We start from the raw sequence: 23932 nt of genomic DNA on the forward strand, positions 1-23932 counted from the left end.
TAAGAGCTTGATAAAACTCCGACATGTGCAGCTATCTGCTTACATTACCAAATTCTGCGTGCAAAGATTAACATCATTCATTCACAACTCCTTCAGAGCTTCAAGCACATTTCAATACTCGTGGGAAAGCTTTGGTAACTACACCGGCAGAAATTGTCCCATTATTAAAATGGAAATGAAAAAAAGGATAACAGAAGACTTTGAATGGACAATAAGTGCTACTACTGAAAGTATTGCTCTACCTTCAGCTCTTTAACATTGTACAAAAACAACCACCAAAAGTATCTTGCAATAAAACAACTGCAACATATGGTGGTTTTGTTTTTTGTTTTTTAAACTTAGCATCACCTTGTTGCAAAAGAAAAGCAGCATTTTTTCAGCATTTCATCTCATTAACTAGAAAAATAAATGACAAGAATGAGTAATGTTCAACACCTCTACCTCAAAACTTTGTTGACATCTATTTAATAGTGATACAGCTGACCAATGAACACAGAATTGTACAAGAATGTTCTTTTATCCATACTGAAGGACAACTGAATACAGACTACATTCTTTCCCATGGACAAGCTACCAGAAATATTCTGAGTACTAAAAACAAAGAGCAATTCTGCTCTGGATTTTTGTCAATATGCATAGAAGACAAAACAAAAAATTCTGGTCAAAACTGTGCAGTATTTTGGTCTTAATGGCAGAGCAAGGTTTATGTTCAAATCCCAGTGTATTTGCTTATTGCTTCTGTCAGTGAAACGAAGCAAGTTCCCTTGCCAAAACCAAAGACTTTTTTTTGCCAGTGCCTGCTTATCAGCTACAAAGCCATCTTAAGTCCCATTGTCAGTATGAACCATGACTTTAGTTCACTACACTTCTCCAAATATACTTTCAAGAAGCAAATGACTTATTCTGTTAATTTAAATTCATCAGCGTTTCTTTGCAGACATTCCATAGCTCCTTGAAAACCCATAAACAAGCAATAAAAGACTACTAAATGACAACAAAAAAGAGAAAATATTCTAGGAGCAGTGATCTCATTTACAAGTTATTCTGAGCTGACATAGTGAATAGAGAAACCAAAACACAAGACTAAAACTCAAGAACTGGAATTAGGATTGAATAAAATACTCAACGATTCCTGTAGGTCCCTAGTAACTTCAGATATTCTATGACACAGAACAAATAGCTCCCTTATTTCTCCATTCTCGACACAGACTGAGCACCAGGGTAATAAATTATAATGTAAAAAGATTCATAAATTATAAGCGATATAAAATATTATAGGCTAGAATGCAGATAATAACCATATCCTTGTCAGCAGGATGTACAAATGTAGCTACACACACTTGAACAAGAGACATGCAAATATCTATCTAACACCTACCTGGAATTAAATCTGGAAGTGATATGAAGGGCAACAAGAAAGATTCTAAAAGTATACAAACAGCAAAAGAAGACAAGAGAAAGCATGGGTCACTGCTACATAAGGCAGAGACCCTAGTGACAAAGGGCATGGGAAATGCTAAGGTCCTTAAATGTCTTATTGTTTACCAACTCTTCAGAGTTGCAGGTCTCCAAGACCAAAATCTGGAGCAAGTAAGAATTACCCCACTGGAGGAAAATCAGGTTTAGGAACATCCAAACACACAGGAGATGCATAGGATGGAGCCTGACAAGATGCCTCAACTGCTGAAAGCACTGGCTGATAATACTGTAATGCTACTCAGTTATCTTTAAAGATTACAGCTACTGGTGGAGTCCTAAGGATTGGAAAATATGGCAATCATATCTTCAAGACAGCAAGCCAGAAAATATAGGAAAATACAGGCTGCTCAGGCTTACCTTACTATCTTAAAATATGATAAATATTCTAATAACTGATTCTGGAAACCACTTTCAGACATATGAAGGACAAGAAGGAGACTAGCAGAAATCAACATGGACTTATGAAATGGAAATGATAATTAAACCACCCTGATACCCCCCTACTACTGAGACGACTAGCTTGTTGATGGGAGCAGATACATCTGCTTCAGTAAGGCTTACAACACTTCTGACAGACCAGGTAGGCATAATGCTGTTCAGAAGGACCTCCACAGACTGGAGAAATAGGGAGATGAAAGCCTCATTAAGTAGGTAAAAGAAAATGCACCAGTACACACTTGATAAAAACAAAGGCTGACAAAATGAGAAACAACTTGATAAAGATGGTCAACAGCCTCCAGGGCTGTATTCAGAAGAACAATGCCAGCATGCTGAAGGAGGTGAGCCCAGCCCTCTCCTTGGCACTTTATCCTGATGAGGCACGCCTAGAATACAGGGTTCAGTTTTGGGCTCTGTAGCATAGCAGGGACATGAAAATATCGGAGCAAGTTCTGTGAATGGCTACAGAGATGGTTAAGGAACTGGTGCATCTGACCTGCGAGGAACAGGGACTGTTCAGTCTAGAAAAGAGAACACTGAAGAGGGTCCATACCAAGAGATACAACAGGAAGGGATGAAGAATACTGTGTAAACTAGTGGATTACACTGAAAGGACAAGAGGCAATGGGTACATTCTTATATGGGAATTCCCATATTTCAGACAATAACAAAAAGGGAAAAAAGGGATAAACAACTGATTTATTTTTATTTTTATTATTATTATAAATAGTGAGGGTAGTCAAACACTGGGATTGGCAGTCAGAGAAGCTATGGCTGAGTGAAGATTTTCCAATCACATAATATCCCAAGTTGGAAGGGACATACAAGGATCATTGAGTCTGAATTCAGGCTCCACAAAGGACCACCCAAAAATCAAATCAAACCATATTATAAGAATGTTGCCTGAACACTTCTTGAAATTTGGCATACTTGGTGTCTTTATCACTTCCCTGGGAAGCCTGTTCCAGAACCCCAACCACTCTTCTCCATAAACAACCTATTCTGATCTCCAACCCAACCCTCCCCTGATGCAGCTCCATTCTGTTCCCTGGGGTCCTGTTATCACTGGTGCCCATGAGCAAAGCTCAGTGCTGCCCTTCCATCCACCTCATGAGGAGCTGCAGGCTGCCTCCCCTCAGCCTCCTCTGCTCTGGGCTGAACAAACCCAGGGATTTCAGTTACTTTTCATGTCTTGCCATCTAGACCCTTCACCATCTTTGTAGCCCTCCTTTGGGCACTAATAGCTTATCTCTGTCTCATACTGGCACCGTGGCACACAAAACTGCACACAGTTGAAGAATTACAGATGTTTGCTTCCTAAAAACTTCGGATACATAAGCAATAAAATATTTCAAAAAGGACAGCTATGTACTTTCTACTTCCTTTTGTAAAATATATACAGAGATACATATACAGAGATCCAGGTCAGAAACAAAAAAACAAGTTTTGAGAGATTCTTCAAGAAAGGCATGCAAATTGAAATTAGAAAAGATTTTTTTAAGAAAAAAAACTTACTGTGTGACAAATGCTTTAAGAAAACATTTTTAATTATAAAAGAAAAAATCATAAATGTGTCTAGTCTCAAAAAACAGAAATGAATGCACTCTTTTACATAAAATTGTTAAGGCTAAGAGCAGGCAATCTGTAAGTCACAGAAAGAAGCTGTTAACTATTTGAGGACTTATTTCACCGCAATGTCAAAAAGAGCAGGCCAGAATTAAATTAAATTAACAGAATTAAATCTGTTACTTTTATTATAAACATATGTATATGATAATTTAGTTGAAATATTTTGGGCCACATAAGAAGCATTTTTGAACAAACTAAAAGGACTTCACTTCAGTTTTAAGTTCTCTGAGAAAACAGTGAACAATGCCTTCCTAAGGGTAGAAGAAAATAAGATTCTAGTTAACAGTATCTTTGTATTTTTATCTAATTTGCTTTTATATAAATTTGCACATGAACAGGTAACAATTTCTAAACAGAGAACTAATAGAGAAAGCTTGTCCCCATTATTCATTTGGTACCTCATAGAACTTCATAACGTTAAGTTCCTTTCTTCTCCTTCTCTCAAGTTTTGGGATCATAGATTGTAAAAAGACTTTAATTGTTGCAGAGTATTTCCCAGAACGTGGATAATTTGTTGGGTTTTTTGTTTGTTTGTTTTTGTGAAGTTTGCTTCACTTACGTGAACTACAGCCTTAGATTTTTCTTTCCTATTTTAAAACATACTCTTCATGACAGCAAACCATTCAAATAGTTTCTCCCACCCACACGTGTGGGATAATCTGAAGAATGATGTAGATTTGCAAAGTTAATATAACACAATTTTCTGTGGAGCTATCCATTAATGCTGAGTAACAGCTATTTTGGGAGATGACAGTGAAGACATTTGAGGTGAAGCCACTCTCAGCTCCCCAGAAATGGTCTCACAGAAGCCAAGCTTCCTGAGCAACAAAAATCCCAGTAGTTGATATAAACAGTTGATATAAATAGAACCTCTCAGAGGGCCAAAATCCAGCTATTCCCAAGAAAGAAGTCTGACTCTTTACATCACATTCACATACTTCCGGGCATAAAAAAAAACACTGAAGTCTGTGTTAAAATGAGACAACAAAAGATATCAGTAGAATTTAGAGGATTTGCTTACTTAATTTACAGGAATTTAAATTACAGTTGCAATTACTTCCTAAATGAAGTAAATTCAGAAGTTAGAAGAACAATATACAACACAAATGTAAGCACTGACAAGTTTGAACATAGGGCTGAAATTCTTAACTGCACAATGGACCGAAAAAGCTGAATTTCCTCCAAGTTTCCTTAGAAGAGAAAACAATGGTTTTGGTATGCTTATAATAAACATTTTCATTTTTACCAATTAATTACAGTTATGAGCAAAACAGCATTATTTTCCAAGGCAATGTGCTCTATACTGAACTCATATCATAATTCTGCCACTTTCAAAGTAAATCTTGTTCTTCTCTTGCTGCAGAAAAGATGATCACACCTTTAACATATTTCTTATTAAAAAAACAACCAAACAAACAACTCTGCCTTCATTCATCACCTGTAAGTGGTAAAAAATGATAACAAATGAAGCAATCAAATTAAAGATTGCTGTTATGTTTCTGCTACCAAGAAAGAGGCAGGGAAAATGTGCAAAACATCTAAGTATCTGAGCAGACAGGAACCTCATCAAGTTGATAAAGGAAATGCAAAGTCATTCATCTGGGCAGGAATAGCCCTAGAAACCAGTACACACTGGGATAAAAATGAAGGCTGACAGGCTGGAAAGCAGCTTGGCAAAGACAGTCAACAGGCTCCAGGCTGCATTCTGAAGAACAACGCCGGTACACTGAAGGAGGTGAGCCTTACCCCTTTACTTGGCACTTTATTCTGATGAGAAACACTTAGAGTGCAGGGTTCAGTTCTGCGCTACCCAATACAGGACGGCATGGAAATACTGGATCAAGTCCAGTGAAAGGCGACAAAGATGATTAAGGAACTGGAGCATCTGACCTGAGAGGACAGAGCAGGGACTGTTCAGGCTAGAGAGGCTTATGTAGATGGAACTGTTCCAGGGTGATCTTGGCAATGAGTACAAATCCCTAGTGGTATAGAAATATCAGCGGTGCCCGTAGAAAAGATAAGGCAAAAACTGATGCACAGGCAATTCCATATTTTGTTTTAGTTTTTCATAGTGACAGTCTGTAAACAATGAAACAGGTTGACCAAGAAGGCTGTGGAATGTGGCATTTCTCAAGTAGCTTACTTTGATCCGTATTTGAATAGGTAGTATGGATTAGACAATCTTCAAACTTGCCTTCCAACCTCAACTATTATGTGATTCTGTGAAAAGCTTAGCTGATGTTCTGAAATAATTCTGGCCTTTTCAAGCATTAGAAATCTCTCATACTTTCTAGTGATCTATATTTTGGTCTTTCAAAATATGGTATTTTATCCTGTAGCCTCGGAACATATTTACAGTTTTTACTCTTCTAAAAACGGCACTGCAAACAGCTACTCTCAGCTGCCAGTGCAATGTGTGTAAACCATGACAGGACTGCAGGAAGGTGTATGGGGATACACTGCTAGCGATGACATACTAATACTCCTGGTATCTCACACAGGAGAATCAGAAGTAGCGTAATGTATTTTTTATTCCTCTTATGATTTATTAGATTTTTCACAAGGTTTTATATGGATGTAAAAATCTGGCCCCGTTACTGCTTGCTTATAGCTTTTATGTGAACCTACTAAATTTTGCAAACCTTTTGAATTTGAATATGAAATTTCAATCAATGTTAGGTGCCAAATGGCAAAACCATCACTTCATATTGAAACTATTTATTCTCATTTTCTGAATATCTTATAAACCTTCTCTGGCACCAGAACTTTCTATTTCATTTTACTTGTCCCCAGATCAAACATTTTTCAGATTATATACTTCAATTTATATGAAATTTCTCAGTGTTCTCCATAAGGTGGAGTAAAAACATGGCAGGAAAGTAGGGATGTCTTCCTACCAAAACTTTTTTTTTTTTTTCTTTTTAAAGCCATGACAGTCAGTCAACTGAATGCTTTTTAAGCTCAGATATTACACTTCCATGTATTTGGCATACCATTCTTTCTGCTGCTCCACAATTTCAGTTCTCTTTTTGTCATAACATCCTGCTAAGTAGATTAAACTGTTCAAATTAAGCTTAAATTGAACAGCTCAGACTTCATTAAGCAACTTAATATAACCTGTTGCTCCTAATAAAAACGTTTGAGATGAAACGTCAAAAGGATTAAAAGTCTGTATCTTTCAAATGATAAGCAACTATACTACAAATAAATCTTAAGCAACATTAAATCTCATTGCATTAATTCAAAATAACAAAAGAAATAAGAGGAACTTAGAACATTCAAATGAAAGATAAGCTCAAGAATCTACCAAAGGGAAGAAAAAGCAGTTAACAAAATATGTACAGCTGGTATTAAGTTCACTAGCAGTTCCAATTGTTCCTCAAAACCCTTGTGTATGCTGGAGGATACCATTTAGAATCTAGAATACCATTTAATGCTGCTGAAAAATGTATTCAACTAAAAAAAAAAAACAAAACACCATGCTGAAGTCTTTTTTTGATCCCTTTCCATTATATGTAGGTGCTGCTCATAATGGCAGCAGGAAGAACAGAAATATAACATCATACTCTGCAAACTGATGACAGCCCAACAAGAACAAAAGCGACATCCTGGCAACACAAGGCAATTTAATAATGTTTATGGGTAAATATTACGTGCTCTGAAGATAAAAGGAAAAGCTATTCACAAAAACATTCAAATATACTGATGAAATTCAAATATGCTTGAAACAGAAATCTAAAATAAGCCAAGTTTCACAGTTTCCTACTAAAGATTTCCTTCTATTTTTAAACAAGACAAAGTATATTACTGGCCAAAGTCACCAAAACTGTGCAATGAACATGCAGGAAATCACTTTTTTAATATTATGTTCTACATTGTGCAGCACTTAAAACAGACAAACTACTTTGCATTTATTGAGACAAAAAATAGAAAAGGCGATATGCAGAACAGAAAGAAAAACCAACTGCATTTCAAAGGAAAATATTATGGGAAAATAGATAAGCTATGGTGAATATGAAAAACCTGTCACTTACTTAGGAGTTGAAGAACCTCTTGGCCATGTTCCATCCTCATTCTTCTGTTCTATTACCAGTACCTACCCACACAAAAAAACACACAATAAGAATACCAAAATAAAAACAGTATTTTCCAGTGTTTTAAATCAATTTGCTTATGTGGGATGGAGACAGAACAGACTGATGTTTAAGTTACTATTCTCTGAGGTTAACTGATATCTTTTCAATTACAATGCACCCTTACTCACTCCCTGTTCATTTTTCTGGCCTCACCTTGATTTGTACAACTTTGAGTTTCAACAGCCTGTGGGTATAGTGACAAGATCTGACCTCTCAAAGAGATCAGATGATCACTTGCCTAAACAGAATCTATGAATCTATAGAGATCACATCTCACAACAGTGCAATTAGGAAATGGGCATTCCTGAACAAATGCTGCCCAACACACAATCCAGGTAGGCAGGAAATAAAAAAAATAAAATAAAAATCCACCTTATATCCTTAAATCATAGCTTCCTGTTTTGTCCTTTTTTTTTTTTTTTTTAAAGAAACAAAAATATTCTAGTCAATGTGCCTAATATTAATTTTCCAAATGGAGAGTAGACTAATGAAATACAATTAATTCAAGTTGCTATTGCTACAAATGGGAGAACAGAACGCTCAGTCCTAAACACAGGCAAGTGCCATTTGAGATGTCTTTGGGTATTTGAGATATCTGCCCTATGCTGGCAGATACGACATTGGACCCACAAAAAGCTCATGCCTTTCTGGACTGACAGCTGGGATAGCCCAGATCATCTGAAATGGCAACTAGATTCTAATATCTTAACTGAAACTACTTTGTACTTTAAGTACAAATAATTTTATGTATTTGTTCACTAATATTTCAGGATGCTAGCTATCTGCCATGCCACACTTTTGTGTGTCTGTGTCTACACAAACACATACTATAATATATTCATATATACATATATTTACGTATACACTTGTCCTCAGAATCTTACATAAATCATGCTGTCTCTTGAAGATGAAATCAAATTTTCAGTCTGCATACACTAAGGAAACCATTGAAAACCAGCTTTCCATTACAGTTTTCAGCCTGGAAAATAGTGGTTTACTATTTTGAATCTCGAATGCTGTGAAATGTTCTGCTCATTCTTCCTTTCATTGGTTTTCAGAGACTATTGAATGAAAGGAAGATGCAGATGTATCAGTTCAATGGAATCCTTAAAAGCTCACTTCAGAAATCAGCTGCTGAATTTAAAACATTCACCCACCAATCACGCACACAGCTTAGTTTTACATGGTAAAAATAACTATTAGATTAGACAGACTAATAGAATAACTACCACTAAATTAGGAGGCTTGATGAGAAAAACATCAGCCCTGTATGTCAGCAAGTACAACTGACCCAAACACACATGCTCTGCTTGGGACATTTAGCATTTTTCAGAAACCATGGTTCAATTGTTTTGAATAATATCTGTTTTCCTTTAAGTACAGATGTCACCAGCAGATCTTTTTACGGCTATATTAGACCATGCACACTTCACAGTTAATGTTTCACTGGGATAGAGGCAATTTTCAAGATATATCTTCGACACAGGTTCTTACAGCAGGACCTGTGCATTGTGAAAATAAACTGTGAGGCTTTAACTGAAGTTAAAGGGCACAACAGTCCAAGCTGTTATTTTGGTGCACTGTTTACTTACCTTCCATGCCATAAAAGAAAACAGAGGCACAACATAAACACTGCTGTTAAGTAAGCTAAAGTCAAGTATTTTGAAGAAAAAGGAAATATTTTAATATAATCTTGCCTACAATTACTGCCATCAAATTTTATTCATTCTTGTTTGTAGTATAACAGTATGACCTACAGTTGTTGAAAAAAATTCAACTTGATTTGAAGAGAAATGAATCAATATAATTTGAAAAGTTATTCCAATAATGAAATTGCTCGATCAGTTCACATGTAAATTTGTATAGTTTATTCCCAATTGTAATGGTAAAAAAAGCTATCTAGAAACAAAAAATCTTCCCACAAAGCCATTTATAAGTAAGGATGTACTCTCATGTATATTTTCATTTTTTCTTTCTTTCTGAAAGCCAGACACTGCAATTTGAGTCTTTTATTTTCATAGTCTTTTAGACATATTTTTATTTATTTATTTATTTTAAATAAAGTTGGGTTTCATTACAGAAACATATCCAAATTTTGGAATATTGCTTATTTCAAGTTTTGCCAAATTCAAGTCAGCAATATTACATTTCTTTCTTTATAGTTCTCTAGTAAATTCATATTTAAAGATGAAAATACGATTATAAGTCATTTCTATTTTTGTTTGTTTAAAACAAGTACCCTGTCCCTAATACAATTTATTAGCACTTTTAAAAGTATGGAAAATACACTGGGTACAGATACAGCTTCATGAGCAAAAGATAAACGTTAAAAAAACAACAAAATAAATGATATGACACAGTACCTGTCCCTGATACAAACCAGCATCTTGTATGGTACTATCTGGTTTATTCAAAGGTTCAAAAGTATTACTCATGTATTTGTTCCACAATCTGGTCTCTTTTTCACCTGGAATATTGAAGATTTTTCTTATCTCTTTTTCAATTGTATCTGTTTTGAAAAGGAGAAAACAGAATTTTAGCATTTATCTAGACAAACACTTCAAACTGAATAAAACATCAGAATCAGTAGCCCTTATATTCAAAATATGGATCAAACTCTAGAAATGATCATAAAACTGTATCATGCTGTAGAAAAAACAGGAAGTTGCTAGCTGGCATGCCCTTAAGATGGAAATAGTCAGAGGAGTGTTTTATTTCCTCCTGAATCTCCTAGCAAAGTAGTCCAAATACATAACAGCATAGGAGATGACAGGAGCTACCCTAGGTACCTGTCTACTCATTTCCCAAAGCGTGGTTACACAGGAGTGTGGGTGGACAGAGAATGATTAGAAGTGAAACTGGCAATAAAACTAGGGGCAGGAAGGGCAATTCATTCTCTTCCTTTCTCAATTCCACTGTTTTTTAACCTTCTACTACCCATGTCTCAGTGCAATTAGCACTAAGTTCAACACATACACTCACAGAAATTAAACTCTACTCTGTGCTGAAACACTACAATTCTCCTTGCCCTGTACTATAAGCAAAGCTTGAGTTTTTTTGTTTTTTTGTTTTTTATCTTTCTTTCCATCTCAATCAGTTCTCAACCAATGATTTCAAATAACTATATTTGAATACAAGCATGAATCTATTTGGCACAGTCTTAAAAAAAATCCAGATTTATCAATGGCTTCCACTAAAAAAAAGAATTTGTGGAAGATATTTGCTCATTAACTTATTAGTAACCATGAAAATTAAATACTTGAGCATTTCAGCTTTTGTTCTTCGAAAGTAAAAAATTAATATCTCCTGTTCCAATTTCATTTACAGAACTACTATGTAACAGTAATCATCAATCCTATCAGATGACTATACAGTACATGATATAACCAAGACTCTGGGCAGACTACGTTCCACTTGGCTGTTGTGCCACTTTTAGACTGTGGAATTGAGGTTTTTTTTTTTTTTAATAATTTCTTAAGAGCTTAAACAATTCTGACTTTAAAATCCTAATCCCTGTGCCTTCGCCAACTATCGCTGAATTACTGACTCATAACCTAATATCAATGTGCCTGTTCAAGTATAAATATGAGCACAATATATTTAAACATGCACAGTCTGTATATTGTGTATTCTGTCATTATCAGGTCTATCCTCTATAATTATTTCTTTTCTCTACCTCAAACTAACTTATCTTAGTTTCTACTTGTGCAGAAAAGCAAAGGAATTTCAGGAATAACACACATTTGAAGACTGGCTAGTGAATATTAGATTACGCTTATTTATTTTTCTCCAAAACCTCCTCTGTATATTTAAATTAAGGAAGGTCTTGACCTGACCTCCTGAGGGTAACAAATACTGTAAGTAATGATAATGGGTAGATACATTAAAAATAACAAATACTGTAAGTAATGATAATGGGTAGATACATTAAAACTTCTTGAATGGATCTAAGTATGTTACATCCATTCACCTCAGTGGAATTTATACTGACTAAAGGGACGGTAAGAGAAAAATTCCAGGAATCAATTATTCTTTCACTCAAAAAAGGTATCTACTTTTCCAGCTCTTTTTCTGACACGTAAACTCTTTTGGATGTCCTGGCTACGATGGCACAGTTTGCTGTTCTGCATAAGAAGATTTAGCTTCAGAAAGAACATATTTTCAAGGCTTCCAAGAGAATCTTGTCCACACCTCAGAAAAACAATTAAGGCCAGTGTCCAGAATGGGGTTGCCAGTGAGTCTGCTTCTTATTACCTTTCACGAGAACGTTCTCATAATTATCATTATTTCTACGCTAAGAATAAAAATGAATGTATATCCAAGTAACATTCATTCTGCATCTGATTAGAGAAAGAAAAAACAGAAATTTATATATAAATTATAATTCCAATGATATGGTTTAATTCAACATGGCTAAAAAGTAGCTTGAATTTGGTATATATAATTTTGAATAACATTAAATTGGTTTATCAAAGCTACTAGTTTTGCTTAGTGAGTAAAGAGGTACACCTTGCCAAGTTAGTACAGGTCCCAAGAAGGGCAGTTAACATACAACATTGAAGGCTTGTTTCAAGGACATATTTCACAACTCCTAAGTTTTTATTCCATCACAAGCAGCTGATTATCCATTTATCTTTAAGATTAAAATCTAACAAGGGAAAATTATTCTGTTTTTATGGTATGCATTCTGCAAAATACTAACTATAAGTCACTGCAAGTAAAATCTGAAAAAACCAGCCCTGCTGTCAAGCAATGCAAGGTAATGGTTGGACTTGACTTTATGTCCTTTGTCTAAACCACAATTCTAACTGCACAAATACAACTCACTGTAAGAATCCTACCCCAGATACACATGTACAAATACACCAAAAACCTGGGATATGTGATCAATAATATCTTGTGCATGTTCTGTTATATTCAGGGACAAAAATGACATTATGTTTAAAGAACAGGCAAAATAACTATGAATAACTACAAGATATGAATATAATAGAGGATTCAGTTACTTTAGAGAATGTGCCTGGCCTGCCAACTCACAGCCCAACCTTTGTACATCAGCTTTAGGTATTAATTCATAAATCTAATTTGTTCTTGTGCTGTGTAATATACCCTTTTATGTATTAACTTAAAATTGAATGAAAAAAGACATCAATGGAAGGACATGAAAAAAATGGTATTTCTTACACAACAAAAGCCATGAAAAGCAGTATGGCATCTAATAAAGATACTAAAAAACACTGTCATGCTGTTCACTTTCTGGAAAGTGCAAATCTATAGAAATAACAAAATAACCCAGATACTTAGATAATAAAATAAAAAGTTTCTTTTTAAATTTACTGATAATCCTAAATATTCTAAATTGCTCAATTTCTAATTTCAATTCAAGCAAGACTAGTCCCATCCTTTGTAAACATTATGATGCTCATTTCTCATTTTACATAGATTTATTCAGAATTCACTACTAAATACAATTTAAACAAGTAACAATCATACATAGTTCAGAATGCTTCTACATACCTATTGTATCAGCTTTACTAAATCTTCGTGTGACAACATTGTTCATATTTCCATTTTCACAAAGCTTTAATTCTGTCAGATACACTTCTACTTTGCAGTGCTTTACAAACATACCCTGTTCAACAACCTGAAAAACAGATTGACATCAAGTATTAATCCAAGTACATTTATGCACACACAGTTCAGAAGTTTTGAGACTTTTTCAAGAAACCGAGGTTCAAAGAAAACAGGACATTTAATAAATGCCAAAAACTGAGACTAAAATTCTCCTATAACTTTTTAGAAACCTACTTTTTAAAAAAGTAGAAATTTTCCTCACAAGATTATACCTTATTAATTAATACCATGACTTTCAAAGCTGTAAGTACAGTGCAAATCACAAACGTGAATGCTTAATTCCAAGATAAGATCCTTAAACAGAAGGTTAAAAGCACCAAAAGTTATTTAAAAAAAAAAAAAAATCATCTCAGGACACATTCAATGTATGCTGTCTCTTCAAAACGTGAAGGACTAGGTTTCACAGTTAAAAAATACTTATTAAAAACACAATACACACTACTAAATTCTAAATTTCACACGTGATTTTTAAACAGATCTTATATTTAAAGTAGACCCACAAATCTTCCAGTTATGCTCTGGTAATGAATACATTCATTTGAAATTCCAGCTACTCATTACAGTTGTTTATTATAGGTTCACTTTTGTAACTCCTATTACAAATTAGTAAAATACAGGATTTTTTTTTTTTTTTTAAAGTAAAAATGTAAAAAAAAAATAACCAGGGTCACCTCTTAAATGTTTTTCCCTTTGATCTTCCAAAGTGTAACTGCAGTACTTAGTCATGTAGACTGTTCCCAAAATAACCATCACCCTGATATGTGATACATCTGACAAATATGGTTAAAAAAAAAAAAAGCCATCAGCTACTCGCTCGGAGAGATCTGCTATCTACTGTACAAATATAACTTGCATGCACGTGCCATAGGAACAAAAAATGAGTTAAGAATTCCATTGTAGTGCAATGGTTTGCCAGAGTTATGACTTCCAGCCATGACATTTATATAAAAATGTCTTTACTTCAGCAGCTTATTAGGATTTTCAGCTGCTAGAGTAACAACAAAATAGTTGTAGTAAACAGAACTGAGCAGTGTGGGTAAGACATTTCTGAGAAAAAAAAAAAAAGAGAATGTAGTAGTTATATTACTATATGCTACAACAAATTCATAATGTTATTTGACTCAGAACAAGTACAACAGTAAATCAATTTAAATATATATTAAATATATAAACTTAGATCCACATCTGAAAAAACACCCTTCTTTGTCCTCCTCCCCACTCTCAAAAATCAAAGAAAAGCATCACACCACTAGTATGCAAGACCAAAAACAATTAACACATTAATATAGACAGGAGAAAGACTCATGAACAAAATGGGAAAAGCAACACAATGAAAAACTCATTCACCTGAACTGGTATCTCAGATGACAATTACTGCTTATATTGGCAGAAGGTAATTAATCTATGCCAGTTTACCCGACCACTCATTACACTGCACTTATTTTTCCAGTCAGTCTCTTCCAAATACAAGGCAAGCTACTTTCATTACTTTCTCTCTCCTTCTATTTCCTTTTAAAGGCCAAAAAGTTACAGAAGCTCTACCAGGATGATGGAAGAGTATTTATTTTACTGAAACGTATCCTCAGGAACAACAGTAACAAGTTGATAATATGTATCATTAAAGAAAAGACATTACAAAAGATTTCAGCTTTCACAGGACTAGATAAGCAAGACATACCAGCCGTGTTTCTGTAAAATAGAACACCTCTTAAAGTAGCAGTGGGAATGTTAAAACAAACTTCCCTTGCTGACCAAATGGACACTGAAGACATAAAATTCATTCCAAAGCTTAATCTGGCTCTTCAATTAAGTGGTCAGCATGTACTCAGACTACTGATGTCACAAGAGGAAAAAAAAACTGTATTATGCCAAAATATTTTAACTTTTAAGGAATTAAAATAAAAAGCTGCGTTATAGAAAAAAAAAAAAAAAGTCCTAATGATCAATTTAGAAATGACAAATATCACAGAATCACCAAGGTTGGAAAAGACCTGCAAGATCATCCAACCATCCACCTGCCACCAATAGCTCTCACCAAACCATGTCCCTCAACACAACGTCCAAGCATCCCTTGAACACCTCCAGGCTCGGTGACTCCACCACCTCCCTGGGCAGCCCATTCCAGTGCCCAACCACTCTTATAAGTACGTCTAAATGTATTTTAAAACTTAGTAATTTATTACACTACAGATGCAACTCTGATCACTATTCTGAAAATCCCAAGAAACAATTCAAACAAAACTATTATCTCATCAATAAACTGGTAAAATATTGCATCGCCTTAACAATAAGGATGGTATGTTCTGGAGCAAATAGGCAAATATGTTAATTTTTATGAGTTTGATTATGAGTGATGGAGGGTCACAGTATCTGCTGTACCAGGGACTATTTATGTTCAGGTAAGTTTTTTTGGCTTGAAGAAAAAATACTACCCCAACAAGTGACTGCACAGAGATTATGCTCATCAGGAAAGGAACTATCAAATTACTTCACAAGCATCAACGCTATTAGAACTGGATTTTTCACTGATATAGTCAATGTATTTTTTAGATTTTACATTTAATTTCAAAATCATTTACATCAATAGACTTGAAAGCTTATAAAGTAAGATCTTCCGCAAAAACTAGAGGGCTTATCTTCAGAACTGAACGATTACATTGTTTCTCAGTTTTCAAAACTTGAGTCTCTAAATCTGAATAAAAACTAGGCAACCAAAGTAGAATTTGTATATGAAGTCACAATGGACCAACACTTAAAACTTTCTAATAAAATCAATTTCTAACGAACTTCTGTGGAACTCCTACGTATTTGCAGGACTATATTTGAATCACATTCATCCCAGAGGGAAATTTAAAAGTACCTTGCGTGCTATTGGTTCTTGACCTTCCATTAGCGTGTACCAGCTAACTAGCCTATTCCAACCTTCAGTTGGCAACAGGATGTAGTCCAGCTCATCAATGAGATGTTCTTTGAGAGACTGGGAGTCACCATCTGTAAGAGAACAATATTTTTACTTCAATATAGTAGTTCTGTTAGCTGACCTTTTAAATAAACATTTTTCATGTAAATAGCAAACAATATTTTGAGTCCAAAGCAAAATTATTTAAAAACTAGGCAAGTTGTAATCATTACAATAGAATTCCTACTCTTGTGAACCCTGATGAAAACACCACATCCAACCATGAGCACCTACCTTGTTATCATGCACAGCTTTCACAGGATCTGTTTTCCCACTCACTTTGCACTCAAATCACTATAAATATTTTCTTTTCACACTACTGCCACATCCTTGACTAAAAAGGAAGGAATGGGTAGCTACAGTAGATCAAGACAAACTTCGAAATCATTCACTCAATGATAAATTGGGAAAACAGCATGGTACAATTCTCCTGCTTACAGAATCCGACGTACTCTGGAAATACAGTCCCTGTCAAATTCTTCACAGGGACAAAGAGGCAGCACTTGAAAGAAATACAGTTTGGCTACCTCCTACGTAAAGAAGCCTGCTTTTAGCTTACATTCGATTTTTATTACAGTAGTAACACAGCAGCTATCCTGTATGTGCAAGAAGTAATTTCAGATCTGAACCACTGCAAGCCTCAGACAACTACAGCAGCTTTCTTTCCAGTTGGAAGTACACAGCTACAGGGCAGCAAACAATTCCCTATACAGGGAAAGATCAAACAGAGAGACCCACACATGGAACTCCAAAGGACAATGCAGGATAACAAGCTTAATTATGTATGAAGATACGTATGAAGAACAGGCTGTAAGAAGTTTACAGCTTATATATTTTCATTATCCTATCTGAATAAGCTATTGAAAATACACAATTAAAACTGAGAATAAAAGAAAGGCAAAATAACACCAAAATGCTTCAAGTATTGGCCTTTCTCTTGGAAAGTTTTTGTAAGTAATATTTCTAAGAAAAATGAATATTGTTATCTATATTTTTCTGCAAGGAAAAGGATACAGCTCTCAGTATCATACACATAAAAAGCGCTAAGAACTTCCTTTGCACCTCATCTGATTAGTCCTTTAATATTAACTATTTTTGTGTGTAAATATTTAATAAAGTATGTTTTAACATATTCCCCTTTTCCACAGGAAATCAACACATTAAGAACATATAAGAGATGTTTAAGAGATGTGTTCTCTTCCATGTGGGAGGAATAAAGAAGATTCCAGCTTACCAAGACTTTCAGAATCTCCTTCCTTTTCAATATTTACTATATCTTCAGTTCTGATAAGGAGAGATTGATAGAAAAAGCAATGCTTTTTTGCTTTAATCACCAGAATAGTGAAGACATGGGAAAAGGATGCAAAGTGATCCTTTACTCCTATTAGCTGATCACTGGTGTCAACTACCTCTTCTCCCTCTATCTAAATGCCTTCACATGTGAATGAAGAACTGTGAATATGTGCGTTATTTGTTGCTACCAATTCAGAGATGACAAAAGCAAACAGTTTTGATAAAATATAATCTATCCAGAAAAGAGATGACTTGGTGTAGCAGAGGCTGTAATATGGTTTGCATACATTTTTCTCCAATAAAAATCACAAATGATCTAGTAGGAAGAGCTAAACAAAGAGAACAGAGCAACAGCACCCTTTAAAATGCAGCCAGGATGTTCTTAGAATTAATATTTTAGAAGAGGGGAGAATGAAGTCCAGCCAAAGTACTTGTTGCAATTTTAGCAAGAAAAATCACAAGCTTCAAAAATTCTCTTAGCTTAACTGGTTTGCTCCTAATTACTTCAAAACTCTTCAGGATCTTAAATTCTCAAAGCAGTGTATGATTTCAGCTGCTTTTTATTCAATTTTCTTCCATCCTTAGTGATGGCAAAGATGGAAGACCTACTACAAACAGAAAGTTGTCTGATACTGTTTAATCTATTGAAATCGGGTTACATAAAAATAGACTCCTATGTTGCAATGTCAATAAATCTGTTATTTACTTCCCACTCTACTACTCTGCTCTAGCTGGCAAATGCTAGAAATAATAATTCAAATTATAGAGCAAATAATAGAAAATATATAAGCAAATAATTATAATCAAATTATAAGCAAATAATAGAAATAATATTGTTGTGCTGACAATACAGAGCCACTGTTCTAGAACCATACATAACCAAACAGTGAAGTTCATAAAAGTGTGTGAGAGCATCAAAATAATACTAAGAAAAAAGTTCTTCATGAACTTTTATCAAAATGGTTAACATGATTTTGGATTTACACGGCTAACCCTAACACAGTCTTCATATTTACAGAAAATTTAAACCATCTGAACACATGTATAGATTAAGAAAATTATCAATAATCCAGCACAGTGCTGTTGTGCATCTGGAAATAGTGCTTTTTTTCAATGTGGTTTGACACAGAAGAAAGAATAAGCTGTTGCTGCCTCTCTGAGGATAAAAAGGATGTTGCTATATCTGATTTCAACTGAGAATGTCATCTGAACATGCCTGCCTTGCCACAAGATTTACTACAAGAATGTACAGAAGATTTAGATTCTCATATCTTAGAAAACAAAATGTCATCCATGTGGTGTAAAGTTTGTGGGTAGAAGAGAGCATATAGATATGTATGACAATGCAACATCTTCTCAAAGGCACTGATTCTACTGTCAGAAACACGCACTCAGTGACAACTAGTGCAACATAGCAAGCCTGTTGTATAAAAAAGACAATCATAACATTTGAAATAGTAAGAAGTGAATTACAGTTGCAAAGTTTGGAAGTCACAGCTCACTGCAAACCCGATGAAACTATAAAAACATCTGCACTGCTATACATAAATTACATAGGACTACTATATTTTCTGTGCCTACAAAGATGATGACCAATTATGTTCGATTTTTTTATCTGCTAGATTTTGCATGTTATGTAAAAGTAATTATAGTTTTAATGGTATTTTAATACTGAACATTAAATATAAAATTTAACCTAAGGATTATTTTAAAAATATATATCTGGGAAAGTATTTTAAGAGCTGTGTCTACTAATCCAAATACAGTACAGCAAAAGTCAGCCAGAACTTTGTAATTAAAACACAGACAGAGTTTAACCATACTTAAAACACTATAAAGCATTAGGAAAATACCCTCTATCATTTCAGAATACTTCATATTGCCACTAAATCTTACATTTTCCTGCATTGTTCCAGAATTATTTACAAAAAAAGAAATTTTAGATTTCAATTTAAGAATGTTATCTAATCCCAACCAACTTAAGCTAGAATAATCTTGGTTAACTAAGGCTGGCTATTTGTCAGCTTGACCAAATTTCATCCACCAACGTATTTCCAAGCTATCATAATAAAATATGAATTTGTACATTATTAAATATTTGTTACCGCTGCAAAGGTGTTACAGTAATTTTGTTTCTAAATTTGTATTTCACTAGAGAAAGCTGATCCAATTCCTTTGTCACTGCCTGAAAACAGCAACCTACTTACCTTCATAACTGATGAACTGCATTTCAACTACGAAAGATGAACAACCTGACAATCTGAGTATTATTTGCTTACTATACAGTCAGAAGCAGTTACCTTTGAGAAGTCCAGAATTATCAATAGGACCAGGGTACACATTTTGATCTCCCATTTGATATTTGTCCCAGCTGTCGAAACCAACGTATTTTTTCCACTGTTTGAACCAACGACTATCCACAAGATACCTTAAATGGAAAAAAACAAATAATTTCATTATTGGCAAGGTTGCAGTATTTTAATGTAATTGAGAAAATAAGTTACAAAGTATATTTTGATTTTAGTGAGACAATTCTTGTCAGTAGCCTGTCAATACAGCACACCAGAAGTTGAAGAATAGCAAATTTCAAAGACATTTTCCTACTTAGCATGAAAAATCATCAGGTTTAATTCCCGTTCTCAGTTTGTGAACTCAAAAGATTCAAACTATACCTTTGAAATGAGCCCTTTGACAAATGAGAGAGAAACCTCACTAAAGTATTTTTTCCGCTGTAGTTTTATTTATAACATTTACATGCATGCTCAAAAACTCTGGAACTCTGATGCCCTGTCAAGAACCTGAGTGTCTAAGTGTTTTTGTCCTTTGAATCAACACCAACACATACAGGAGCTGTACTGCTTTTGGGGCAGTACTGGATGTTCCTGCTACATAAAACTGGCAGCTTCACACTTCCATTTAGGGAATATCTATAAACTCAGCTTCGCAGTATTTCTTCCCCGGTTAAACTATTGCCAGTCCAGTGATATCTACATCTTTTCGTCCAAAATTTAAGACACCAAATCTGTTCAGAGATCCTGATTTCTTTTCCTGATGACTTCTGTTATTTCCTCTTTCTAGAAGTAGCCAGCTTCTCATTTGTTCTCTATACCAACTCTTCTGCTACTAACCTACTACATGCCATAATACAGTTATCAGGATGAAAGGGTACAACAAAATGAAGATCACAGGTAATCTCCACTGTTTTCTCCAGAAAAGTCCAATATGGAACTACTGAGCTCCTATCTGCAGCATATAAATAATATCCCACTGAAGTTTCAAGATATTTCAAAACTCTTCCTGGTGACTCAAGTTCCACTCTGCTAATACACACAGCTTTATTAAGCATTCATCCTGCTGGAGTTACTCGCAAGTACCATGGAAGAACCCAGCACTAAATCAATACGCACAGCTCTTCTGATGAAAGAAGATGAACAAAAACATTGCTTGAGTAGGTACACATATTATTGTAAAGGTTTTAAAGAAATACATTAACTGAACCTTAAATCTGAAATTACAGTAAGAATTAGCAAACCTAAATTAAGTCTGGACTTGAAGAAATAAGTCTAGCTTTTCTCCCTTAACACTCAGATCAAACCTGAAGACCAGCCTCCAACAGCACTGCTGGTGAACCTTAGACAGAGGACAAATTACTACTTCAAAGAGCAATCCTTTGTACTCAGCTTATCAGATTCGCTTCTCAGTAAGTCCCAGCTTTTCAGTTTCTACAAAATGTGCTCCTTAAGCACATGAATTTATAGAGAGAAATCCTTTGGAAAGTAAGAAGGCATTAGAGAGCAGTATATGAGATCCAAAACCACAAGGTTTTGGAGGGTTACTTCTTCTTTATTCCTTCTAAACATCAAACATCAAGGTCTCAAAGGCAACTTCACAACATCCGTGACAACAGCATCCTAACTCACACAATAAACAGTCTCGATTCAAAATACTATTACATCAACAGTAATAATAAGTCTGTGAACAAATGACTCCTAGCATTAGGAATAATTAGGAACCATAGCCCTAGTTTGTAACTACCATATGCAAAAACAAAATAAATAGCTGAGGGAGAGATGTGTCTCACCTGTCACAGAAACAAGACTAACAGTAGAAGAACTTGCTTAAAGACCAAATTTCTCCCTTAGTCTCACAATGCCAGCCATACTCTGTACCAGGTACCTCTGCCACTTCACAGTCAGTCTTGTTCCTGTTCTCCCAGCACAGCCTGTTACTACTATTCAGATGTCATCCTGACTATGACTTGCTACCTCTTCTGAAGTTGTTGAGCACTCCTCCTACTTGCAAACCATGATTTCTTTCTGTAATTTTAAACATTTAGCAAAGCAGTATGACAAAAATCTCAAACTACTTTTTGAACCACAATTAAAAAAAACACAAGCAAAAAAAAAAAAAAAAGCTTAGTTTCAAATATTAGGGATATATGTACAAAAAGAACTTTACTTTGTTGCAATAATGTCCCTTCCTACCCTTACCAAGCTCAGAAACAGACGGTGACCTAATGAGCTGTTTTGTACACCCTGCATGCTATCAAACTGGTCATGAATCAGCATGGCTAAGCCCTGCTCCAGCATGATGAGATATTTTTCACTGTGATTTTGCGCTACTAAGTAATCCAAAAGGAGGCTGCCCAGCACCAGTTAGTTCACTTTTGGGGCAGAATTCCCTTGACATGTGATGCATACAATACACTTAAAATGCAAAAAGAAACAAGATAATACAAAGCTACACTGAAGATAATAAGTAAAAAGAAAAATGTAGCCTTACACAAAAACAAATGCATAGATTGAAATGTTATAAATGCTGAAGTAAAATTTATCTACTACAAATCTGAGTTAGTTCCAGTTCCACAAGTGTCACAATTCAAAAATCAAAATCATTCTGTTAGAACACTTTGAATGCTTAACTGTGTTCAGTTGTTCATGCTGTTCAGCAAAGCAATTAGAACTAGCTAACAAAACAGTGAGCTTCCAAAAACACCGGCTGGGTGATGAGAGGATTAAGCAGCCCTGCTGAGAAGACTTGGGGTTCTAGTGGATCAAAAACTTGACATGAGCCAGCAGCCCAGAAGGCCAATTGCATCCTGGGCTGCGTCAAAACAGAAGAGGCCAGCAGGGCGGGGAAGGGGATTGTCTGCCTCTGCTCTGCCCTTGCGAGGTCCCATTTGGAGTATTATGTCCAGCTCTGTGGTTCTCAGCACAAGAAGGACAAGGAGCTGCTGGAGTGAGCCCAGAGGGAAGCCATGAGGATGTTCATAGGGGTGGATCACCTGTGTTATGAAGAAAGATTGAGGGAGCTGGAGTTATTCAGCTTGGAGAAGAGAAGGCTCTAGCGAGACCTCCTGCAGCCTTTCAGTACCTACATGGAGTCTAGAGGAAAACTGAGGAGGGACTCTCAGGAAAAGAAGCAGTAGGACAAAGAGTAGTGGTTTAAAATTAAAAGAAATTAGGTTTAGACATTTCTCTATGAGAATGGTGAGGCATTGGAATGGGTCAGACTGCCCAGAGAAGTGTGGATGCCCTATCCCTGGAGGTGATCAAGGCCGGGTTGGATGGGGCTTTGACCAACCTGGTCTAGAGAACATGCCCCTGCCCACGGCATGGGGGTTCAAGGTGCCTTCCAATTCCACGATTCTCCATGTACAGTAAAACATTTTGCAACACATGAAAGCAGGAAAGTAAAGCTTTACATTTCTACGGTAAAGCTTTACTTTTACCATTTAAGACTTCTGCTAAACTTACCCTTTCAGGTTCCAATAATGCCATACCAGATTTAATGATCACGTGCAAAATTAAATGAGAATCAGCTTCTACTACCAAAACTGACAGGTTTTGGTATATAACGTGTTTGGCATATAATGTGACTATCCACACATAATTCAAAAGTTTTTATTGTTTTATTTTAATATGCTAATAGAAAAGTGTGATTATGTTTTTTAAATATCAGATGAAAGCAAAGAAACTTCAAAACACAAAACCCCCCAAATCCCATGTTTGCCATTATGCAACAGATACAGGAAGTGAAGCAATATTGTAACAACTCCTGCATAAGCTCTGAAAATGGGATATTTTTGTTACTAGAAGCTTTCAAACATATTTTTACTATCATAAATTCCTCCCATGCAGTACTGCAATATAAGGAGGAAAAACATATTAGATTTAAATCAGACCTAAGATAACTGATATATACAAGACACATACAGATTTAAGTAGCTCCTTTTCTTAAAATCAATGGCCACAAGCAGATATCTTCAAATATGGCTTTGTACAAGGAATACAATAATTTTTTTTGGAGGTATGGAGTCAAAAGACTCAGAAGGTTCTTATAGTTTATTCTCTAAAAGATTCTC

The 23932-nt window shown here is 35.1% G+C and overlaps 1 protein-coding gene across 2 annotated transcripts in view; it reads right to left on the minus strand.

The window, feature by feature from the left end:
* The window catches only part of USP15 (ubiquitin specific peptidase 15), a gene marked incomplete at both ends in the record, with an annotated part of 62095 nt that overhangs the window by 26502 nt on the left and 11661 nt on the right, over nucleotides 1-23932 (minus strand). For both annotated transcript variants that reach the window (XM_079543571.1, XM_079543570.1), the window contains 5 exons: nucleotides 7581-7642; nucleotides 10046-10191; nucleotides 13200-13326; nucleotides 16177-16307; nucleotides 19869-19996. In XM_079543571.1, coding sequence (XP_079399697.1) covers nucleotides 7581-7642; nucleotides 10046-10191; nucleotides 13200-13326; nucleotides 16177-16307; nucleotides 19869-19996 — 594 coding nt within the window. The remainder of the gene's footprint in view (nucleotides 1-7580; nucleotides 7643-10045; nucleotides 10192-13199; nucleotides 13327-16176; nucleotides 16308-19868; nucleotides 19997-23932) is intronic.

This window comes from Tetrao urogallus (assembly GCF_951394365.1).
Source record: "Tetrao urogallus genome assembly, chromosome: 1".
NCBI lineage: Eukaryota > Metazoa > Chordata > Aves > Galliformes > Phasianidae > Tetrao > Tetrao urogallus.